This window comes from Pieris brassicae, chromosome 4, assembly GCF_905147105.1.
Source record: "Pieris brassicae chromosome 4, ilPieBrab1.1, whole genome shotgun sequence".
Taxonomy (NCBI): Eukaryota; Metazoa; Arthropoda; class Insecta; order Lepidoptera; family Pieridae; genus Pieris; species Pieris brassicae.
The window spans coordinates 4,155,644-4,174,000 of NC_059668.1; the positions used below are offsets into that span (position 1 = coordinate 4,155,644).

General features: G+C 32.3%; 5 protein-coding genes across 7 annotated transcripts in view; 3 read left to right on the forward strand and 2 right to left on the reverse strand.

The window, feature by feature from the left end:
- Positions 1–3,084, forward strand: part of LOC123709040 (homeotic protein proboscipedia) — a 46,268-nt gene extending 43,184 nt beyond the window's left edge. The window contains exons 3-4 of the mRNA XM_045660127.1: positions 1,217–1,359; positions 1,601–3,084. Of these exons, the coding sequence (XP_045516083.1) occupies positions 1,217–1,359; positions 1,601–2,992 (1,535 nt within the window). The 3' untranslated portion in view covers positions 2,993–3,084. The remainder of the gene's footprint in view (positions 1–1,216; positions 1,360–1,600) is intronic.
- Positions 3,085–4,546: 1,462 nt separating this feature from the next.
- Positions 4,547–6,226, reverse strand: LOC123708309 (prefoldin subunit 5). The gene is made up of 3 exons (XM_045658977.1): positions 5,988–6,226; positions 5,671–5,880; positions 4,547–5,163 (listed from the first exon to the last, which is right to left on the reverse strand). Exons 1-3 carry the CDS (start codon positions 6,087–6,089, stop codon positions 4,996–4,998), a joined length of 480 nt encoding a protein of 159 aa, XP_045514933.1. The 5' UTR covers positions 6,090–6,226; the 3' UTR covers positions 4,547–4,995.
- A 192-nt stretch (positions 6,227–6,418) lies between these two features.
- On the forward strand, positions 6,419–8,235 carry LOC123708264 (glutaredoxin-3). Its single transcript, XM_045658898.1, has 4 exons — positions 6,419–6,690; positions 6,767–6,935; positions 7,234–7,499; positions 7,998–8,235. The coding sequence occupies exons 1-4, from the start codon at positions 6,641–6,643 to the stop codon at positions 8,173–8,175; spliced, it is 663 nt and encodes a 220-aa protein (XP_045514854.1). The 5' UTR covers positions 6,419–6,640; the 3' UTR covers positions 8,176–8,235.
- A 967-nt stretch (positions 8,236–9,202) lies between these two features.
- Positions 9,203–12,598, forward strand: LOC123708540 (golgin-45). The gene is made up of 6 exons (XM_045659303.1): positions 9,203–9,372; positions 9,455–9,945; positions 10,292–10,429; positions 10,742–10,803; positions 10,927–11,311; positions 12,041–12,598. The coding sequence occupies exons 1-6, from the start codon at positions 9,351–9,353 to the stop codon at positions 12,170–12,172; spliced, it is 1,230 nt and encodes a 409-aa protein (XP_045515259.1). The 5' UTR covers positions 9,203–9,350; the 3' UTR covers positions 12,173–12,598.
- A 51-nt stretch (positions 12,599–12,649) lies between these two features.
- On the reverse strand, positions 12,650–17,629 carry LOC123708541 (protein CREG1). 3 transcript variants are annotated; one of them, XM_045659304.1, is made up of 7 exons: positions 17,415–17,629; positions 16,695–16,774; positions 16,224–16,412; positions 15,587–15,741; positions 15,333–15,452; positions 14,156–14,237; positions 12,650–13,147 (listed from the first exon to the last, which is right to left on the reverse strand). In XM_045659304.1, the coding sequence occupies exons 2-7, from the start codon at positions 16,726–16,728 to the stop codon at positions 12,987–12,989; spliced, it is 741 nt and encodes a 246-aa protein (XP_045515260.1). In that variant the 5' UTR covers positions 16,729–16,774; positions 17,415–17,629; the 3' UTR covers positions 12,650–12,986. The 3 variants fall into 3 exon arrangements, with proteins under 3 accessions (XP_045515260.1, XP_045515261.1, XP_045515262.1); XM_045659305.1 differs by lacking the exon at positions 16,695–16,774 and having other exon boundaries at positions 17,415–17,624; XM_045659306.1 differs by lacking the exon at positions 17,415–17,629 and having other exon boundaries at positions 16,658–16,780.
- Between the last annotated feature and the right edge of the window lie 728 nt (positions 17,630–18,357).

Consider the following 18,357-nt stretch of genomic DNA (forward strand, 5'->3'; position numbering starts at 1 on the left):
AATCTATGAAGTTCACTGACACGGAAGCGGGGACAACCCCATAATGCTCACATTATGCGCACCTCTCGCATAATACCATCCATTATTAGCAAAAACTTGCCACTGCCACGCTTCTCTTGCACTTCTCAAATAAGGACAACCGCGTAGAAATGTTAAATTTTATTTTATTGAATAAATAAATTTGCCTAAATTTTCATTTAATATATATTTTTATATACGCACTAGTGTGCGTTCTACTTGTTCCAGGCAAAAAAGACATTGTTATACTCACCAATAGCTAATTTTACTATATATCTTTAACTTTACTATTTACTACTAAAATCACCCAAAAGATATTGCTAAGTCATTTTTAATGCATTTCGTCAATAAGCCTATACTTGTTCATGTCAGCTTAAAATTTACAAAAGATCTTTCTTAAGTGACTGTACTAGTTGAACCCGTAATAATTATACTCGTAAGTGACCAAGGGCTATCGCGTTTCAGGTCCAGTTAACTGGTAATGTACTTAAGCATTTAGAACTTTCAACACACCTTCAATAAATAATCCTCTCTACAAACTATACTCGAATAACAATTTTTTTATTGAAAAACATATACATGTACACACTTCGTGTTCCATAAAAGTATCACATAAGTGTTATCTATGTGCTAGGGTAGGGTCCAAATCTACAGTTGGAACCAAAAATAGCGCTTGTTTGATTGACAGCTAGCTCTGCCCAATAGAAAATGCGCAACTCGACGAAACGTCAATCAAGTTCTGACGAAAGACAAAGTTATATCGGAAGTAGTACAAACTATAATAACCCCTAATCCTTCACAGAGAAGAACGAACGCCCGAATTATAACAAAACACGCGCGCCCTGCGGAATTGTCACGCGAACGCGATCACCCCATTATACGCCGCCCTTTGTAATTTGAATTTCGAATTCCAATTCGTATTTGTGGTAAAAATACAGTTTCGACACAATGGCGTCAAGGGCGGTGCTCTGACATGCGATCAAGTTATTACATTAAAGAAACCCAAGACCCGCTTCCTATTTTGGCTAGTTATTGCTAGTAACATTTTATCATAGAAATTAATTCAGTAAAATTTATTAGTTTGCCAAATCAGCACACATTTCAATAATCCTTAGTTTTGAATTTCAGCTTCAATAGTCTCGCTGAAGCTCGATTTTGCGGTTGCAAATCAATTCAATCATTTTTATTTATTTTACAGAAAATGGACTACCCCGAAGGCTACGCACAGCATATACAAACACACAACTTTTAGAACTAGAAAAAGAGTTTCACTTCAATAAATACCTATGCAGGCCGAGAAGAATTGAAATAGCTGCTTCCCTTGACCTAACAGAGAGACAGGTAAGTTACATATCATAGTTATCACAGTTAGAAAATAATTGGAAAACTATCACTGTAAATGCGATCACAATAATAAAAACATTACTCGAATCACTAATATTCAATTGAATAAATAATAAACAAGATATACCAACTTAATACCTCTATAGAAATAGTATAGAGATTTTTTTATTGTTACCTATATCGATTTAAATTGGCAGATTCTTATGGAAGGTTCCTAAAAAATATTTTTTCATTACAGGTCAAGGTATGGTTTCAAAACAGGCGCATGAAACATAAAAGACAAACATTAAGTAAAAGTGAAGATGGCGATGACAAGGACTCAACTACCTCTGAGGGAGGCAAGAGCAAAACGGGCATGGAAAAGTTTACAGATGATGATGGCCCTCTATCTGGTAAGAAGAGCTGCCAGGGTTGTGAACTTCCTCCCGGCGCATTACTGTCTCCTGCTGAGGACATACCCGAGCTAACATCACGCACAAGAAATAATAACACGCCAAGTGCTACCAATAACAACAGTTTTGCAAGCGACGGTGCTTCGAGTGTAGCATCTTCTTCATCTCTGGACAAACTAGCCGAAGAAGATTCAAGAGATTCACATCCTCCTAATGTCTCAACAGTCCCTAGAAATTTAGCAAAGAGAATAAAACAGGAATCACGAAAACGATCCCCATCTCTGGACGCCGTTGGTTGCAAAATATCTCCATCTTCCTCTAAAGATGGGCTGATTGGCATGGCGGGCCTGACAGATGGTGGAAAGTTTTCATCTGTGAACCTGACACCATCATCAACACCCGGCACACCGTCTAGTATGCATCAAAGTCCCCTTGGACACTATCCAAGACCTTCGCCACCAAACGTTCCACCCGGACCTCCTCACCAATCGGTTCCAAATGCTCTTCCACCCTACGTAATCAGAGGCAATGCACCTCCAGGCCAGTTTCTACCACATCCTGATTTCCGTATGGACAGCAAGCAATTCGTAGGTAAATTAACACAGTATTCTCAAGGTAGTCGATCATACGATAGCTATGCAACAGCTTTACAAGGAAACGAACAACACCCATACTCACGGAACAATCAAAATGCTAGACAAGACACCTCACCGACATCGAGGCCTGCCAACGGAATATCGACAAAACAGGCTTACCCCCATGAGATATATCACAATTATGGATATTCTGGTTACAACAAAGAACAAGTTGGATATGGACATCCAGGTTATGATCAAGCTCAAGCATATCCAAACGAACACATGGCATACGCCAATAGCCATTACGGATATCATTACCAAGAAAGTAGTCCAAATGACCATACCCATAGTTATTATGTCGGCGACGGACAGAAAGCACATAGCAATGATTACAGTAAGAGTTCATTTTACGACGCAGCTACTTATCAATCAGGAAGCCAAAGCAATGGGACTGGTACAGGATCATACACAGGTATCCAGGCTGGCGCAGAAGGATACGCTGGTGCCAATGAATGTAACGATAACTATAGCTCCTTTCAACAGTTTTACGAGGCATCCCATGCCACTCCTGCGACAGGTGATAATTCTAACTCTTCATCTGATTTCCACTTTCTGAGCAACCTCGCCAACGATTTTGGTCCAGAATATTACACTATTTGAGATAAGGACTTCGCCGAACAGGCGAGTAATTTGTTTGTGTAACGCCTTTCGGATTAAACAATATTGGACACAGTTATTAAATACCAATGCATTTACATTGGTGTGCTCCTGTGCTTCGATCGGCCGGTTGTAATGTCCATAAATAGAGGCGAAAAATGCCTTTAAATTCTGGTTATATGATTTATGTAAAACTTACAGTTCGCTGTAACTACTTTTTAATCATGTATGAAATTGTAAATACACAAGCCTATTTCTAGTTTAAAATTTATCATAGTATAGTAAAATAATTTACATCACAGTTGTGCAGGTTAATAATATACTATTCAAGTACGGATTTTTAAGTAGCTATATGATCTCAAAAATTACTCAAAAACATAGTTGTAAAACTATCACTGTTAATATCATGTTATGTACAACCACAACAATAAAAACATGTTCGTGGTTACTTTAATTGCAAGTTATATAAATGCTACGGAATTTATGGGCCTGAAAAGGCGTGACCTTTTTATAGAACAGTAAAAAAAATTTAACACTTTACTTTAGTTCCAGTTTTTCACCTAATCTCCGTATTGTTAATTTTCACGACGACCCACACTTTTTTTAATTACTCTTATAAAATCTTTGGTGAAGCTTTTTGATACATGTTATACTTAATATTTTATTATTTTCGAAAATATGTTATCGTATATTAAGAAAGAAGATAGTCGTTGCCTTATTTAGTTTATATTATTTGTGAATGTAAGACATTGTAGATATATGATTATTATAGTTAATAGCTAAACATTGTATGTAGATATCAGTGCTATCATTTTGGCCTATTAAAAAATAAATAATTTGGTGTCGCAAGTTGTTTATTTATCCTTTTTTTGACACTACAGCTACATATAACCTACAATGTATAATATCTTTCGATTTTATCACTATGAAGATATATTATTTCGTATTATATGGCTTCACGTTGACGTATGTGTGCTCTGTATAAAAAAAAGTAAAGTAAATCCATAAAATTATCAACATGCATAGTATGTATGTATGTAGTGTGGACACAACTTCCGCACTTAAGACGCTCATTTGGTCCAATGTGCTGTCCTAATCCTAGCTAACTAAGCCAACTAAGTTCCTTCCTGAAGCTCAGAAGTCTCCTGGGCACTTTGCAGGATTCACGGAGTGACCTCACTGCTCCGAGGATTTCTGTTTATAGGGTAGCCATGCGTTTCAGGGCTACGTGGGTAACTTAGAATTCGCTTTTAATTTTTAACTGCTGGCAGTGCGATTTTGGACTGTCGGCTGTGCGGGTATGTTCCATTCGTTGACCAAAATTCATATTGTTGTATGTGTTTCACATATATTATTGGCTAGTTGAAATGTAGCCCAAACATCAATACAGACAGACATACCAGTTGCTCATAAAACATTGATTGGAAAGAAAACTCAGAATTTTCAATTTTAATATTTTTATTTTAAATAAGCATAAGTAATGTCGAACACACTTCTAAGACAAGTAATTTGATAGAATGAATATGAGAAAAAAATATCACAAAGTAAATCTTTAAAATCTTTACAGAAAAGGTTAGTTTGGTAATTAGAAATTAACTTTAGTATAATATTGTGAATTATGTTTTAGAAATGGTAAAAAATAATGCATTGCGTAAATTCTCTCATACAACATTGAATTATACAATTCTGTAAATAGCAATAAATGCTGCAGTAAACAAAGACGAAAATTGCTTTACATATGTATTTTAATATATCAACTACACTACTAATTATTGTGTTAAAGTACACTTCAAGGCTAGAGGAATATCAAAGGTCCAAAACTTTATTTAATTGTTATTCATAAAAAAAGTTTTTCTGTTTGTTCAAAACATTATTTTGTAAATTTTACAATTAAAATAATATGTATCCATAAGTAAAAAAATCAACATAATGAGAATTTAAAAGGATGTATTAATTTTATCATAGCAAACCATATTTGAATAATAAATCGAGATCATTAATTAATGTTATGATGTTGAGGTATTCTGTGCCTGTGCTTGAACTTTCATTTCTATCATCATACAAATTGCTTCTCGCACTTTGGTTTTTTCAATTCCTAGTACTTGAATTTTTTCCATTTGCTCTGTTACAAACTTCACTTTCCTATCAAAATAGTCCTTTGCTCCTGCAACATTCTGTAAGAAATACATGAATCATTAAGGTATGAAGATAAAGTTCATAATTAACTTTTGGAAGAAGCTTGGCTGGCCTTATTAGCCAGGACTTTACACACAATGGACCAAATGGGCATCTAAGAATGGAAACAGAGTCCACAACACATTCAAAAATACTTCATGATTATTAAATCAAGCAGAGCGAGCAATTAAATGCTAGCAAAACAGTTTGATTCATACTACACTAACACTTTATTGGACAGATGAATATACATTTAATAACAAGAAACTATAATTCAGATACATGATGTTGAACAGGTTACATTACAGGCAGTAATAAGGTGTCTCAAAATTCAAGTAAGAGACACAAGCATGTATGTGAAGAATTTATAACAATAATAAAGAAAATATAAATACAAAACTACACAACTTATACCATAACAAGACATATTTGAATAAGAATAAGGTGAAGACATGTAGTGGGATTAAATTTAATCAACTGAATATTTAAAGAATATGTTTACTTACTTTTTGGGCATAATATCCAGTGCCGATGTCAATGATCACATTCTCTGAATCAGCTATAGTGCCAGGTACATACATTGATCCTGTTAATGGAACCAACAAGGTTCTGCCCTTTGTTTCTGGTTTAAGTTTTTCAACACTCTCACCAGATTCTACAAATTTTCGTTGAGCTATTTTAAGCGTTTGTAAAGAGTCTTGAAATACGTTCAGCTCCTGCAGAAAGGAAAATAATAGGTAATAAGAAAGAACCCAGAATTTTGGAGGAAATATTATAATAACACATAAAACATATGTATTAAATATAACATGTATGTTTTTACTTGATCAAGTTGCTGCTTGAGTTGAGCCAACTGATTCAAATTAAGCTTCGACAAGTCGATTTGATGCATCCCAGGTGCCGGGGCGGTTGAAACACTAGCCATTTTTAACGAATTAATTTTTCTGAATGTCTGAAATTTATAACTTATTCGGTAATACTAATTCATTTCATATTTAACTCAGTAACCTCAAAATCACCAGGAAATCTTAATCAAAATCGTTGTTCTTATTTCCGATACCTACCTATCAAAATACAAAAAATGTTTAGTGTCATTTGTACACTGTCAAATAGAAGTTTATGGTTTATCTGTGCAAATTTATATGATATTGTAATATGCGGAAAAAAAATTTATTACTTATCTGTGAAGTAAATGTAATACGTACATTATATACTATATGTAAATCACCTTAAAGTCAATTCACAACTGTCAAGTCAAGAAGTAGGATTATCATAGAACAGGAACTTCAATGATCAATCTAGATTCTTGACCAAACCAAGTTGATTCTCGAACTACAATTAACTCAGTCGCGACCGGTTTAAGTAATATTGTGACTTGTGGTATTAAAATATTTCTAGAAAATTTGGGTTAGGTTTGCAAGTAAATTATTGAATACTGTTAATTTTCAAAGATATAAATAACTAACTAACCTAGAAATGTCGGTTACAAATGTTGACACAGTAGAGAAGTTCAACACCTTAATAGGGTTTGTTTAATATCTAAAATTAAAGGTCCATTAGTGAGATGGTGTGCAAAAATTGTCTAAATTTTTTTTATTTCAGATCGTCAAGTTTAACCGTAGTTCATTTTTCTGCTGAATGGGCTGAACAATGCAAACAAGTTACTGATGTTCTAAAGGAATTACTGAAATTGCCAGAAATACTCGCAAGTGGTAGCCAATTTGGAGTATGCGATGCTGAAAATCTTTCAGAGGTTTCATTGAAATTTAAGGTTTGGAATTTCACTTCACAAAAAATTTATGGCATTGAACATGTATAACTCTAATATTATAATAACTCATTTGCTACACCATTGTTATAAATTCATTCAAAATGGATGTATATTTTATCTTTTAATACTAGTTGGCTATCAATACCTATCTATATGTAGCTGTACCTTTATTATCAAGGATATATAGATTAGGTACATTAATTTTAAGTCTATTAAGCATCTTCACTGCATATGTGTTAGTTTTCATTAATTTATCATTAACTATTACATAATATATTACATAAATATAACATTCCAGGTAGATTCAGTACCAACAGTTATATTATTTAGAAACAACAAACAAATTGATAGAGTTGATGGTGTGGATGTAGCACAAATATCATCTAAAGTGAAAACTCACAGTATTGGCAAAGCAATTAGTGAAGACATTCCTAAAAAATCACTGGAAGATAGATTGAAAACTTTAATTAATAAACACAATGTTATGGTATTCATGAAAGGGACAAGGGATGCTCCCAGATGTGGGTTCAGTAAAACACTTATTGGAATTTTAAATGGAATGGGGTGTGTATATGTCACTATTAATTAATCATAACTATAAAATCTGTAACATGTCTGGTGTATTTATAGTATATAGTTTGATCTGTGCTGCTTTAAGTTGAACTGAACCTTTCTGGATTGTTATTTCTTATACATTTAAGTTACTATGGTAGGTTAACCAATATATATAGTATTATTTATATAAAGTAAGAAGAATGTCAGCAGGCCATAGTACTTTTTTATTGTTATCTAAGAGGTATAATGCCGAGGATTATTGGTAAATATATTAACTCTTGTTTGTTTAGACAAATTTAATTTAATGCATGTATAATGCTAATATGATAAAGTATTCTTGAGATAACCTAAGGTCATGAGATCAGACAAAATAGTTTATTTATTCCTTAGGTCTTCACATTTAAACAGACCTTTTTATTAAAGTAAGCAACAGTATTAACTTACCTTATAAAATATTTCTGTATTACCTAGAATGAGTGATAATTAACCTATAATTTTTCCTTGTAGAATTCAATATGAGACCTTCGATATTTTATTGGATGAAGAAGTCCGTCAAGGTTTGAAAGTTTTCTCTGATTGGCCTACATATCCACAGGTGTATGTTAAAGGAGAATTGATTGGGGGTCTTGATATTATTAAAGAACTTCAAGGAAATGGTGAATTAGAATCTACACTTAATGGATGAGTGTTTTTATTGTAAACTTTAGCTACTTATTATTTATTTAATAAATTTTTATTAAAATTACCAACACATTTTATTTTTTTCATTAAAAAAGTAGAAAAATTAATTGATTTAGAATAAACAAATCGCAGTACCCATACTTTTAAGAATACAGCAAGGCAAGACGGTACTTCGGTGTATGGCGCAAATTCGGTGCCCAAAGGAACCTCACCTCTCACCTCTGGGTGGGAGCTTCCCCATACCAGCTACTTCCACTTGACCATATTCAACGAAGAGCGGTTCAAATCGTCGACGTACAATCCGTTTCCGAGCGGCATGATACCTTGACGTTCCATAGAGATGTGGTGTCACTCTGCATCTTCTACCACATTAACCATGAAGAGTGTTCAGAGGAACTGTTTGTATTAATACTTGCAGCAGAGTTTCATCATCAGACAGAATACGATATTCCACCCGTATCACCTCGACGCGATGTCCGACTTTCCACAACTGAGAGTTAAGCCAATTTTTGCCGCGCATCACCACTATGTGGAACCAGATGCCTACTGAAGTATTTTCGAACCGACCTAGGGACCCTAGGAAAAGAGCGTACCAATTCCTAAAAGGCTGGCAACGCACTTGGGAGCCCTCTTGCATTGAGTGTCCATGGGCGGAGGTATCACTTAACATCAGCTGAGCCTACTGCCCGTTTGCCCCTTGTCCTACAAAAAAAGGAAACGATGTTTGTGTAAGTGGATTAGAATGCAATGAAAAAAATATACCATTTTTAATAAGGTTTTTTATGCATTATATAATACATATTATATTCAATTTTATTGCTAAGTTCTCCTAGCCTAAGCCTTTAAAAGCCTTAATTGTCTCTTTTTTAGCGAATATTAAAATAAACCATAATTGTTAATTATTCTTGTTTTAAATTCCGTGCTTGATTTGGAATGGTAATAACCATTGACGATATCTTACATCTGTAGAAATAAATAACATTTTATGTGTTCCAAATTATAAGTCTGTCTTATTTAATGGTAGACATGTGATCTGTGGCAATGGTTTGTAAAAATCCACAGATTTAATTTATAGTGGATTTAGTAGATGTAAATAAAAATCGTAAAGGGAATCAAATTGTTTTGAATTTGTCCTGTAAATCAACATAATTCTCTAAGAGTTTAAAATCTAAACTCACTATGGATAACATCATCAACGATAGTAAGTCCAATATTTTTGCACTTTTTAATGTTAGTTGTTTTTGCCATTTTCTTATATCATAATATGTTTATTATTTAATTAGTAATAATGGGAAAAGCCAGAACGGCTGGCGATGGTATGGAATCTGAAGAAAATGCAATGGAGGCAAAGGTAAACAAACCTATTTCCAATGTGTCACACAAGAAAAAGGACTCTTTATGTAAAGGTCGACTAATTCAAGTCTATGCTACCAAAACTTTTGTTGCTGATAAGAAAAGTCCACACATTTATTCTAAAACACCCAAATTTGTGCCTTATGAACCATATCCAGCTGCAGTGAAGCCAATAAATCCAAAATCTGTTTTAAAAACAACTAAAAAGTCTAGAAATCATATGGATTTAAATACACTTGTGAACCAAATGTCACAAATGAATACAAACCTTAATGAATTTAGACCTAGACTAAAACATTCAACTTTAAGTAACGATAAAGTTGAGGAGAAGCCAACTTATACTGATGAAATGCAAAAAAAGGTTGAGGATTTAATGAGAGAGAATGAAAGTTTAAGTGAACAGCTAAAGCAACAAGTACAGGTATGTTTTGGTTATTTTTTATTTTAACACTATAATACCATAATAGTGCTGGTAATAATTGGTTGTGTGTTAAAAATTGAACTGTTATTTTACTGTTGCCTGGTAATAAAATAAACATCATTGTATACTACTAACTGTCAATGTGAGATTCTTCAGATTTCTCAATTCTGCTCAATTTAGGTTCACATATAATATTCTGTTTAAATTAAATATAATATGGGAAATTGATGACTGATTGAGTTGATTGCTGTTACATTACTCGCAGTTAAATTCAAAACCTCTAAGTTAGGTCCATATAAAATTAGTTTAAATACCATATAAAATAAATTAAAAACTTAATTTACAGGTAAACAAAGAATTGAAAACTATGCTTGTAGCATCTATGGGAGAAGATCTTGAGACTCAAGTCCAGTCATTAACGGAAGATAAAAAACATTTGGCTGATGCATTACTTAATTCAGCGCAACATTTGTCTACTCACCAAGTAAGAACACTCAAGTTGTCTATTTCACAGTTTTTCTAATAAATTTGCCTTATCAGAAATATATTTTCTTTTAAGATTATAGAAGATGCACTTAGTGGTTATTCTAATTTTTTTCTTATCTTGAATAAAATATACATATATTAAATTATAAATTGTTGAATAGTGACGGTAATTAAATACTATTCTTGTTGAAATAATTGAATTAGCTTTTAGGCTAAAATGTTCTTACAGAATTTGCAGCTATGCCAGTTTATTGTTTTTAAGTACTTATTATATACTATGGCTTTAAATTATATTCCTGTGAAATTTCAGGAACAAACAGAATGGCTTGCAGGTCAATGTGAAGTATGGAGAAGCAAATTTTTAGCAAGCAGGTAATTTAGCTTACTTATTTATAATGATGTTTAATAAGTTTATGAGCTTAAATACAATTTCCTGGTATTTTTTCAAATCTAAACTCTTACTGCCTCATATTTTTAAAGTTATTTTTATTCCAGTTTGCTAATTGAAGAATTGGCCGCTTGCAAAAAGATACTTAATGAGAAAACTGTAAATTTACAACAAGGAATCAAACAATTATTGGATGAAAGATGCAGAGTTAGAGACATGATGCTCTGTACATACAAAAATCTATACAGTTTACATGAAAAATGGTTGGAAAACATTACTGTCTCTGAATATATGGGAAGCAGTAAACTTTGTAATCGGCCCATTGGCAATCTCAACTTCAATGCTACAATGCCACACTCGACTAATGTCATTGACATGTCATCAGTAAATATGAAATTATCGGAAAATATTAGCAGTGATGTGTGCAAACAAGATATTGCACATTTGGATAATTTACCATCTATCACTGATGGTGAGAAATTTGCTGAACAGGTTAGTTTATTGTCTATTTATATATAAATCAGTGGTTATACAACCTTTTTAGGTCTGGACCTCATATTTATGTATCTGTTTCATGATCATTCAATCTAATAGGCAAGTAGGTGATCAGCCTCATGTCACTGACACACGCCGTCCACTGTTTGGGTCTACCCGGTTTCCTCACGTTGTTTTCCTTAGCGTTTGAGCGAATGTTTAATGCTTAAAGAAAGAAAGTCTATTGGTGCATAGCCGAGGATCGAACCTACGACCCCAGGGATGAGAGTCGCATGCTGCAGCCAACATAGCTCTATTTACCAACTAATAATTACTTTATACTGTCTGATAAAGAATAATATTCTTTAATACATTTCTTGTTTATTCAATATTGAAGTACATATATTGGGTACTTAACAAGCAAAATATTTATCTTATCATTTAGGTATAGATCTGATTTAATTCGATCATTATATATTTAATCAGTACTAATTAAGCCTAGCATGATTATAACCAGGCAGATAATTGTACTTAATATAAAAGTTCTTGCCATAACTGTATATATGGCTTAATGATATTAAATTGCTTTTTACACCAGTATTCTCCTAACTTGCACACAGTCCAGTTAGTCTAACCTTCACCTTACAATGGGTACTACAAAAATATATCTAAGGCGTAAAATGTTCCCGTTAAATTTATGTCGATTTAATAAATCGCGTTTAATACTAACTAAATAAATGTTTTAAGGTAATGGCAATGCCAGTGGATATAAAACAATTGAGTGAAGAGCCAGTTTCAACAGTGCAACAATTGAGTGGTAATATCGCGCCACCCGTCGCCTCTTGCGTTCATTGCAATGGAAAAGTGCAATTATTATAATTAGTTAAATTGTCTAAACCATAATGAACTTACGTGGGCAACACACGCGCCATTTAGTATTGTGTCTTCTACAGCAATAATTTTTCCTATATATAGATGTGAGGGAAATTTGAAAAAGGATTTAAGATCTTCCATAATATTATATCCATTATCCTATCCATTTTTGTATGCTCCTGTTTTTTTATAGAACATAACTAAGGTATTAAGGGAGATAATTATAATTGCCTGTAAAAAAAGACTGTATAGATGTTATACGCTGGAGAATATACATTACCAAATTCATTGTATTACATTAATTTTTACTAGCTTCAAAAATAGTGAATCTTGTGTCATAAATCTTATTACAATTCGAAAATCCTTATTATCAATAATATATTTTGCACAAAATAATTATTATTAAATCATTTTTCTCCTTTACATTCTTGTAAAATATGTTTGTATAAAAGGTTGTAATATTGTATTAAATAAAACTATTTATATTTATACCGCTTTATTTTTTTTATACAAGTGAAAATCTAACATATATCAAAATGTATGAAAGTAACCTAACAGCACAGGTATATATATATAAATCCACTACATATGAAATGTACAAAATATCTTCTTAAATAAATATATTGTAACATTTAAAAGACCAGGATAGGTCTTGATGTAATGTACAAAGAGACCTAAAACTTAAAGACACATTTAACAACTCGACTCTACTATCTATAGAAAACTATAAAAACTATTTCTGTAACCAATGAATAAAATATAGAACAATGTAGAACGAGAATAATTCTTAATCCGAAACCTATAAAGGACCTATTTTGCATTATAGAGCTACATGATGCCCTTGGCGGTAATGTTGCAGCATTTCAGTACCAGTATAGTTGTAAGCCAGGTAGTCTTTAACAGGGATATATTTGGCACCGCCGAACCAGTCCACCATTGCTATTTGTGCGATCTTCATCTTGGTGATAAACCAGTCGTGGTCTGAAAAACGTAATTTTTCGTTTTGAAAAATCAATTTGATTGTATGCGCCGAATTCTAGTTCACTATGAAACAAGTCATGTTAATAATGCATCAATAATTAGGTAATTATGCAATTATATTACACGAAACAATTGTGAGATCATCACTTCGTAAACAACCATAATTAATATAATTGTAAAAAAGCAAATACATATATACATTGCGAAAAAAATATTTGAAGCTAAAATATCCTATAAATGCAAACAGGTATGAGAGACGTTAGTATGCCTTGTACCTAAGATTGCAAATTACGTAAGTATGAATAATTAATTTTTATACTTACATATTTAACGTATTTAACACGTTAACAAAAACTATTTAAAATATTTTAAATTCTAAGGATCACGTCAAAATGTAGGCACCTTGACCCTGGCTTATCTTATCTTTGTGTAAGTTCGATATTCGCAAATAATGTATTTTTAAAATTGTAATCTCAGTGATGATATTATTGCAATATCTTACTTTCGACCTTACTATTCAGAGAGTATTTTATGGAAATCCAATTTGTTTAAAATAGTTTTTGAATGTGTTTTATTATCACGATTTTGATACTATGCAAATAAATATGCTACTCAAACAACAAAATTGCCCCCGAGGTCATTTGCGTTCAATAAATATCTTGGAAGAGATACCACAATATTGAAAGGACTACGCAACAAAATAACAAAGTGCAGGCATTTATACAAGGCCAGACTCTAATTAAACTATTATATATAGTATACATTAAAACGTTTCAAATAAGCAAGTTCTGATTTATCGAAAAATTTATTAAACGAAAATCGAATACTTGAAAAATAAGTATATAACTTGAATTTAATTATTTAAGAATTTGTATTATATAACAAACAAATAAATTGGGTACGATTACTTATAATATCCCATAACTTTTATTATATTCAATATATATATCAAGGTGATCACAACATTCTCTTTTTGAAAATGTAAAAACATTGGCAATAAATACAAACCAGTTGGCCAAGTCGCCATCGCCGGATGTCTCTCGAACAAAGCGGCCTTCGCAAACTCATACTCGGGAGAGCCGTCTTTGATCTGTCGGAATAATAATGTTTTGTCTTAACATTTGTGCTTAAATATATGTATTTATTGCAAATGAAAAATCCTGCGAGCGTTATTCCAACTTCCTAAAACCACTGAACAGATTTTTTTTAATTAACATTACATAATTGTTCATAAAATGTAAATTGTTTAGTCAGTTTTTAAAACATGTTCCATCGCAATCGAATTATACAGTAGGATATTCGCATGGTTCTTTGCTTGCAATTAAAAAAATTGTGAACCATGGTGAAAGTGGGTCGATAGACTGGATTGCCCTTGCATAGATCAATATAGTAGATTCCATATACAGCAGGAAGATAGTGTACTTATGGGTTGCGGCGATTAGATGTAAGGTGCAAACGTACAATATCATAAATTAGACTTGCTAATATAATTTGAACAAATTTGACTTATATTTGTACAATACAACAATTCATAAGTAAGCTATAGATAATGAGTTATTTAGTAAATGTGTATGTTTTATAATCAACAAGTAGGTTCACCCTTCACCCTTTGACAATAGAAATACTAGAATCTAACTCAGCAGGTCGTGTTTGCGTACGATAAGAATAAACCACGAAGACGGTTTTGATTTTACAAAATGATATAGATAGCCCGTAATAAATGAGACGTGAATAAGCTCGTGTATCGATTATTAGTTCAGCTAAAATTATAAAAAATAATCAGCATTGTAATTCAATTATAGCTTTAAGTAAGGATTTATAGGAATTTTAACTGTACAATATATGTAATAATTATTTCGTACGATAAACAAAAGCTAAACCTAGGATGTGTTTTGAAATGAATTTCACAAGTCATCTCTTCCAGGCAACCCTGTAATGAATTGAAAACATACAAAACTTACATACTGTAAGAATAAACAAATAAACCTATTTAGATTGTAAAAATTATGAACAATGTAGTAAAATATATGTATCTTGGGTATATTGACAATAAGTAATTAGTGTTTCTCTCTTAACTAAACCCAAAATTGGTGTCTTTCCCAGAATTCTTCTTTTATTTCAATCGTAACTAACAAAAATATATTATTTAACATTCAGCTTTTAAAATATAGTTTACATAACAAACCTTTTTCATTTTTCCGGACAGCATAAGACGGGTGCAACGCGGATCTTCGGGGTCATATTTTTGGTTTTCGCAGAATCGTGTTTCCTCCAACGTAACCAATACCGTGGCACGACTATTTTTCTAAAAAAAAATTATATTGTAACGGAAAAACCGTGTAAAACACTCGAAGACAAATTATTAATGAAACGTGTCTTACGCCTCACTGAGGGTATATTGTACTTATATGCAGAAACAAAAATAATATTCAAGTATACCATCAAATCGCGAGCCGTGAAGTCCAGAGGAGATACATAAAAGTATGGAATTCCAGTAGAGTTAGCAAGGGATCCGTCAACAATTGATTTTACGTTTGAAAACGGAAATCCTTCGATAGCTGGCAAAACTGATATGGTAGCTATAGATGCCCAGTCTGTAAAAAAAAATCTTTTAATTTTTTTATAAATAACACATCCAGTAATTTTATTTTGTCTGTCCCTCTTTAAGACTGTGTAACTTTTAATTGGTATTATATAGCAATTTAAAAACCTGGTACAAATGCACACTTATTGCGTGTGGTGTTCCCTAGGGGAAAATAATGATTTTGGAACTGTAATTGACACATCCATATTTCAACATCAATAATAGAAAGGATTCTGAAATAGCTATTCTTTGTTTTATGTTAAGTACAATGGGATCAAAGGTGAATTAAAATTACAAGAATTTGATCTGATCTGATGGGATTGCATTAACAGAATAAAGTCCATCTAGGGCTACTTTAGAATTAAACTCGTACTTCATACTCAATGGCAACCTACTCAGTTCGTCAGTTATTTGTGAATGTTGTTTGAAAAGTTTAGATCGGAGGCTTATGATAAGACAGTTTAACATAAATATATTTATTTAAATACATACTGGAATTGTGGAGGACATATCTGGCCATAGCAACAAGCTTAGTGTGATCTGGAGGACCAGCGTGATGGGTCTTCCTTGTAGATATTTCATTAGTTATCCAGTTACCATGATGGTTCCCTTTGGGCAATAACTTGCACTCTCCGTACAAAATTAGACAAATAGCGAAAATAATCAATGTCCTCATTGTGCCTAAAAAATTATCTAGTTTGAGAATGATTTTCATTTTTCGTCAGAATTTTTTCGTTTTCTAATATACTAATAATAATAACGTAATTATTTTACGTTCAATTGTAAACAAGGATGTTTAGCAAAACAATATAGTCAAATATTATTTAACGGGTCTTATATTTAAGGTTAAATTATTATTTAATGGCGTATACATACATTTAAACGATGATAATATTTATTTTATTTTAATAAAAAATCTCGAGAACCTGCTCATTTTGTGAAGTTGTTTGAAATTACTCATACCAACAAATCCCCTCATTTCGTAGTTAATATGCATTTGAGTTTTAAGCAATCAGAAGTCCAAGTCGCGTCCCCTACTCGAACTATAATTTTTAATAATTAAACTCAATTTTACAATTTGCTATATACTCGTGACAATCATTATTTTGCCATTTTTCCCAATGCATGGCAAGCGTTAGTATTTCTATGATTTAAAAATATTAACCTAGAAATGAAACGGTTCGTCTTTTATTTTGGGTATTGTTTAATCTCTACTTTATTTAGTAGTAGTATCTTTTAGCTACTACTGCTCAGTAAGCTTATGAAACTCGCAATTACATATATACACATATATATGTGTATAAGTTAAGTAGGTATCTACTTAAAATATTAGATTTAACGTACCTAAAATACATAAAGATTGAGTCATTATACAAGTCATTACATATATATTATATACAGACTTTTGTTATGTATATACATAACAAAACTAAATTGTAAATTTTCCTGGATCACGTTTTAAGGTCATGGGTTTACTAAGTTGCCGCGTAGTTTAAAAAGAAATTTGGCAAGGTCGATCATTCGATGTTCTTTTAATATTTTAAATTATAACTTTATAATTATCAAAACAATAATTAAATTAAAACAAAACTATTGAAGAAACATTACTTTTAATTTCACATATTAGCAAGAAAAATAATTTTAATAAGTAAATTCTGTATTTATTTACACAGCATTACTTACGTGTTATAAATCTCGCAATGCAATTTGTTTAACTTAAATAACGTTGATTAATTAATGTATGCACAGTCACACAGTCCCACCAACTGCTCTGTTTCAAACTGCAAATAGAATATTCAATATAGTATCCAATTTTTATCAGAATAGCACTGTTACCAGCGCACCGTCAAACACGTTTCTCGCACAGACTAGGAAGATTATGAGTTGCGATAAAATATATAAATGTATTTCTGTTAAGACTGGCACACTACACAGCTTACAACTAACAAGTGAAGTATAAAAAATATATTGAATATTTAATAATATAATAGTAATGAAGACAGAAAGCAATAGTGGACTTAAACATTGTGCCATTTTTATGTATAAACTCGTAGAATACATAAATAATTACAATTGTTTAAATTATATTTACATATCAACGTTTACTTATTTTTTTAATAGTATGGGCACATGGCTCACCTAATGTTAAGTAAAACCGCCGCCAATGGACACTCTCAATGCCAAAGGGCCCGCAGGTGTGTTGTCGGCCTTTTACTATGCCCTTTTTTTGAAAATCCTAAGTTGAAATGATTCAAAAATTCATTAGTGGGCAGCTGATTCCACATAGTGGTGGTGCGAGGCAAAGACTGCCTTAAAACACGCCCAGTTGTGGAACAACGGACGTCGAGGTGATACGGTTGGAATTTTGTATTCTACCTTGACGTCCGATGATGAAGCTGAGTTCAGCTGCAGGTATTAATCCTAACTATTCCTCTGAACACACTCCATGGCAAATGCGGTAGAAGATGCACAGTGACCCCACATGAAGAAATAAAGCGGCTCGGAAAGGGATTGGTCGTTGACAATTCAAACCACTCTTTTTTGAAAACGGACAAGTGGTAGGAGTTGGTACTAGGGAGCTCCCGTTCCCGTGACTTCATGTAAAAGTACTTCATGTGAGGCCAAA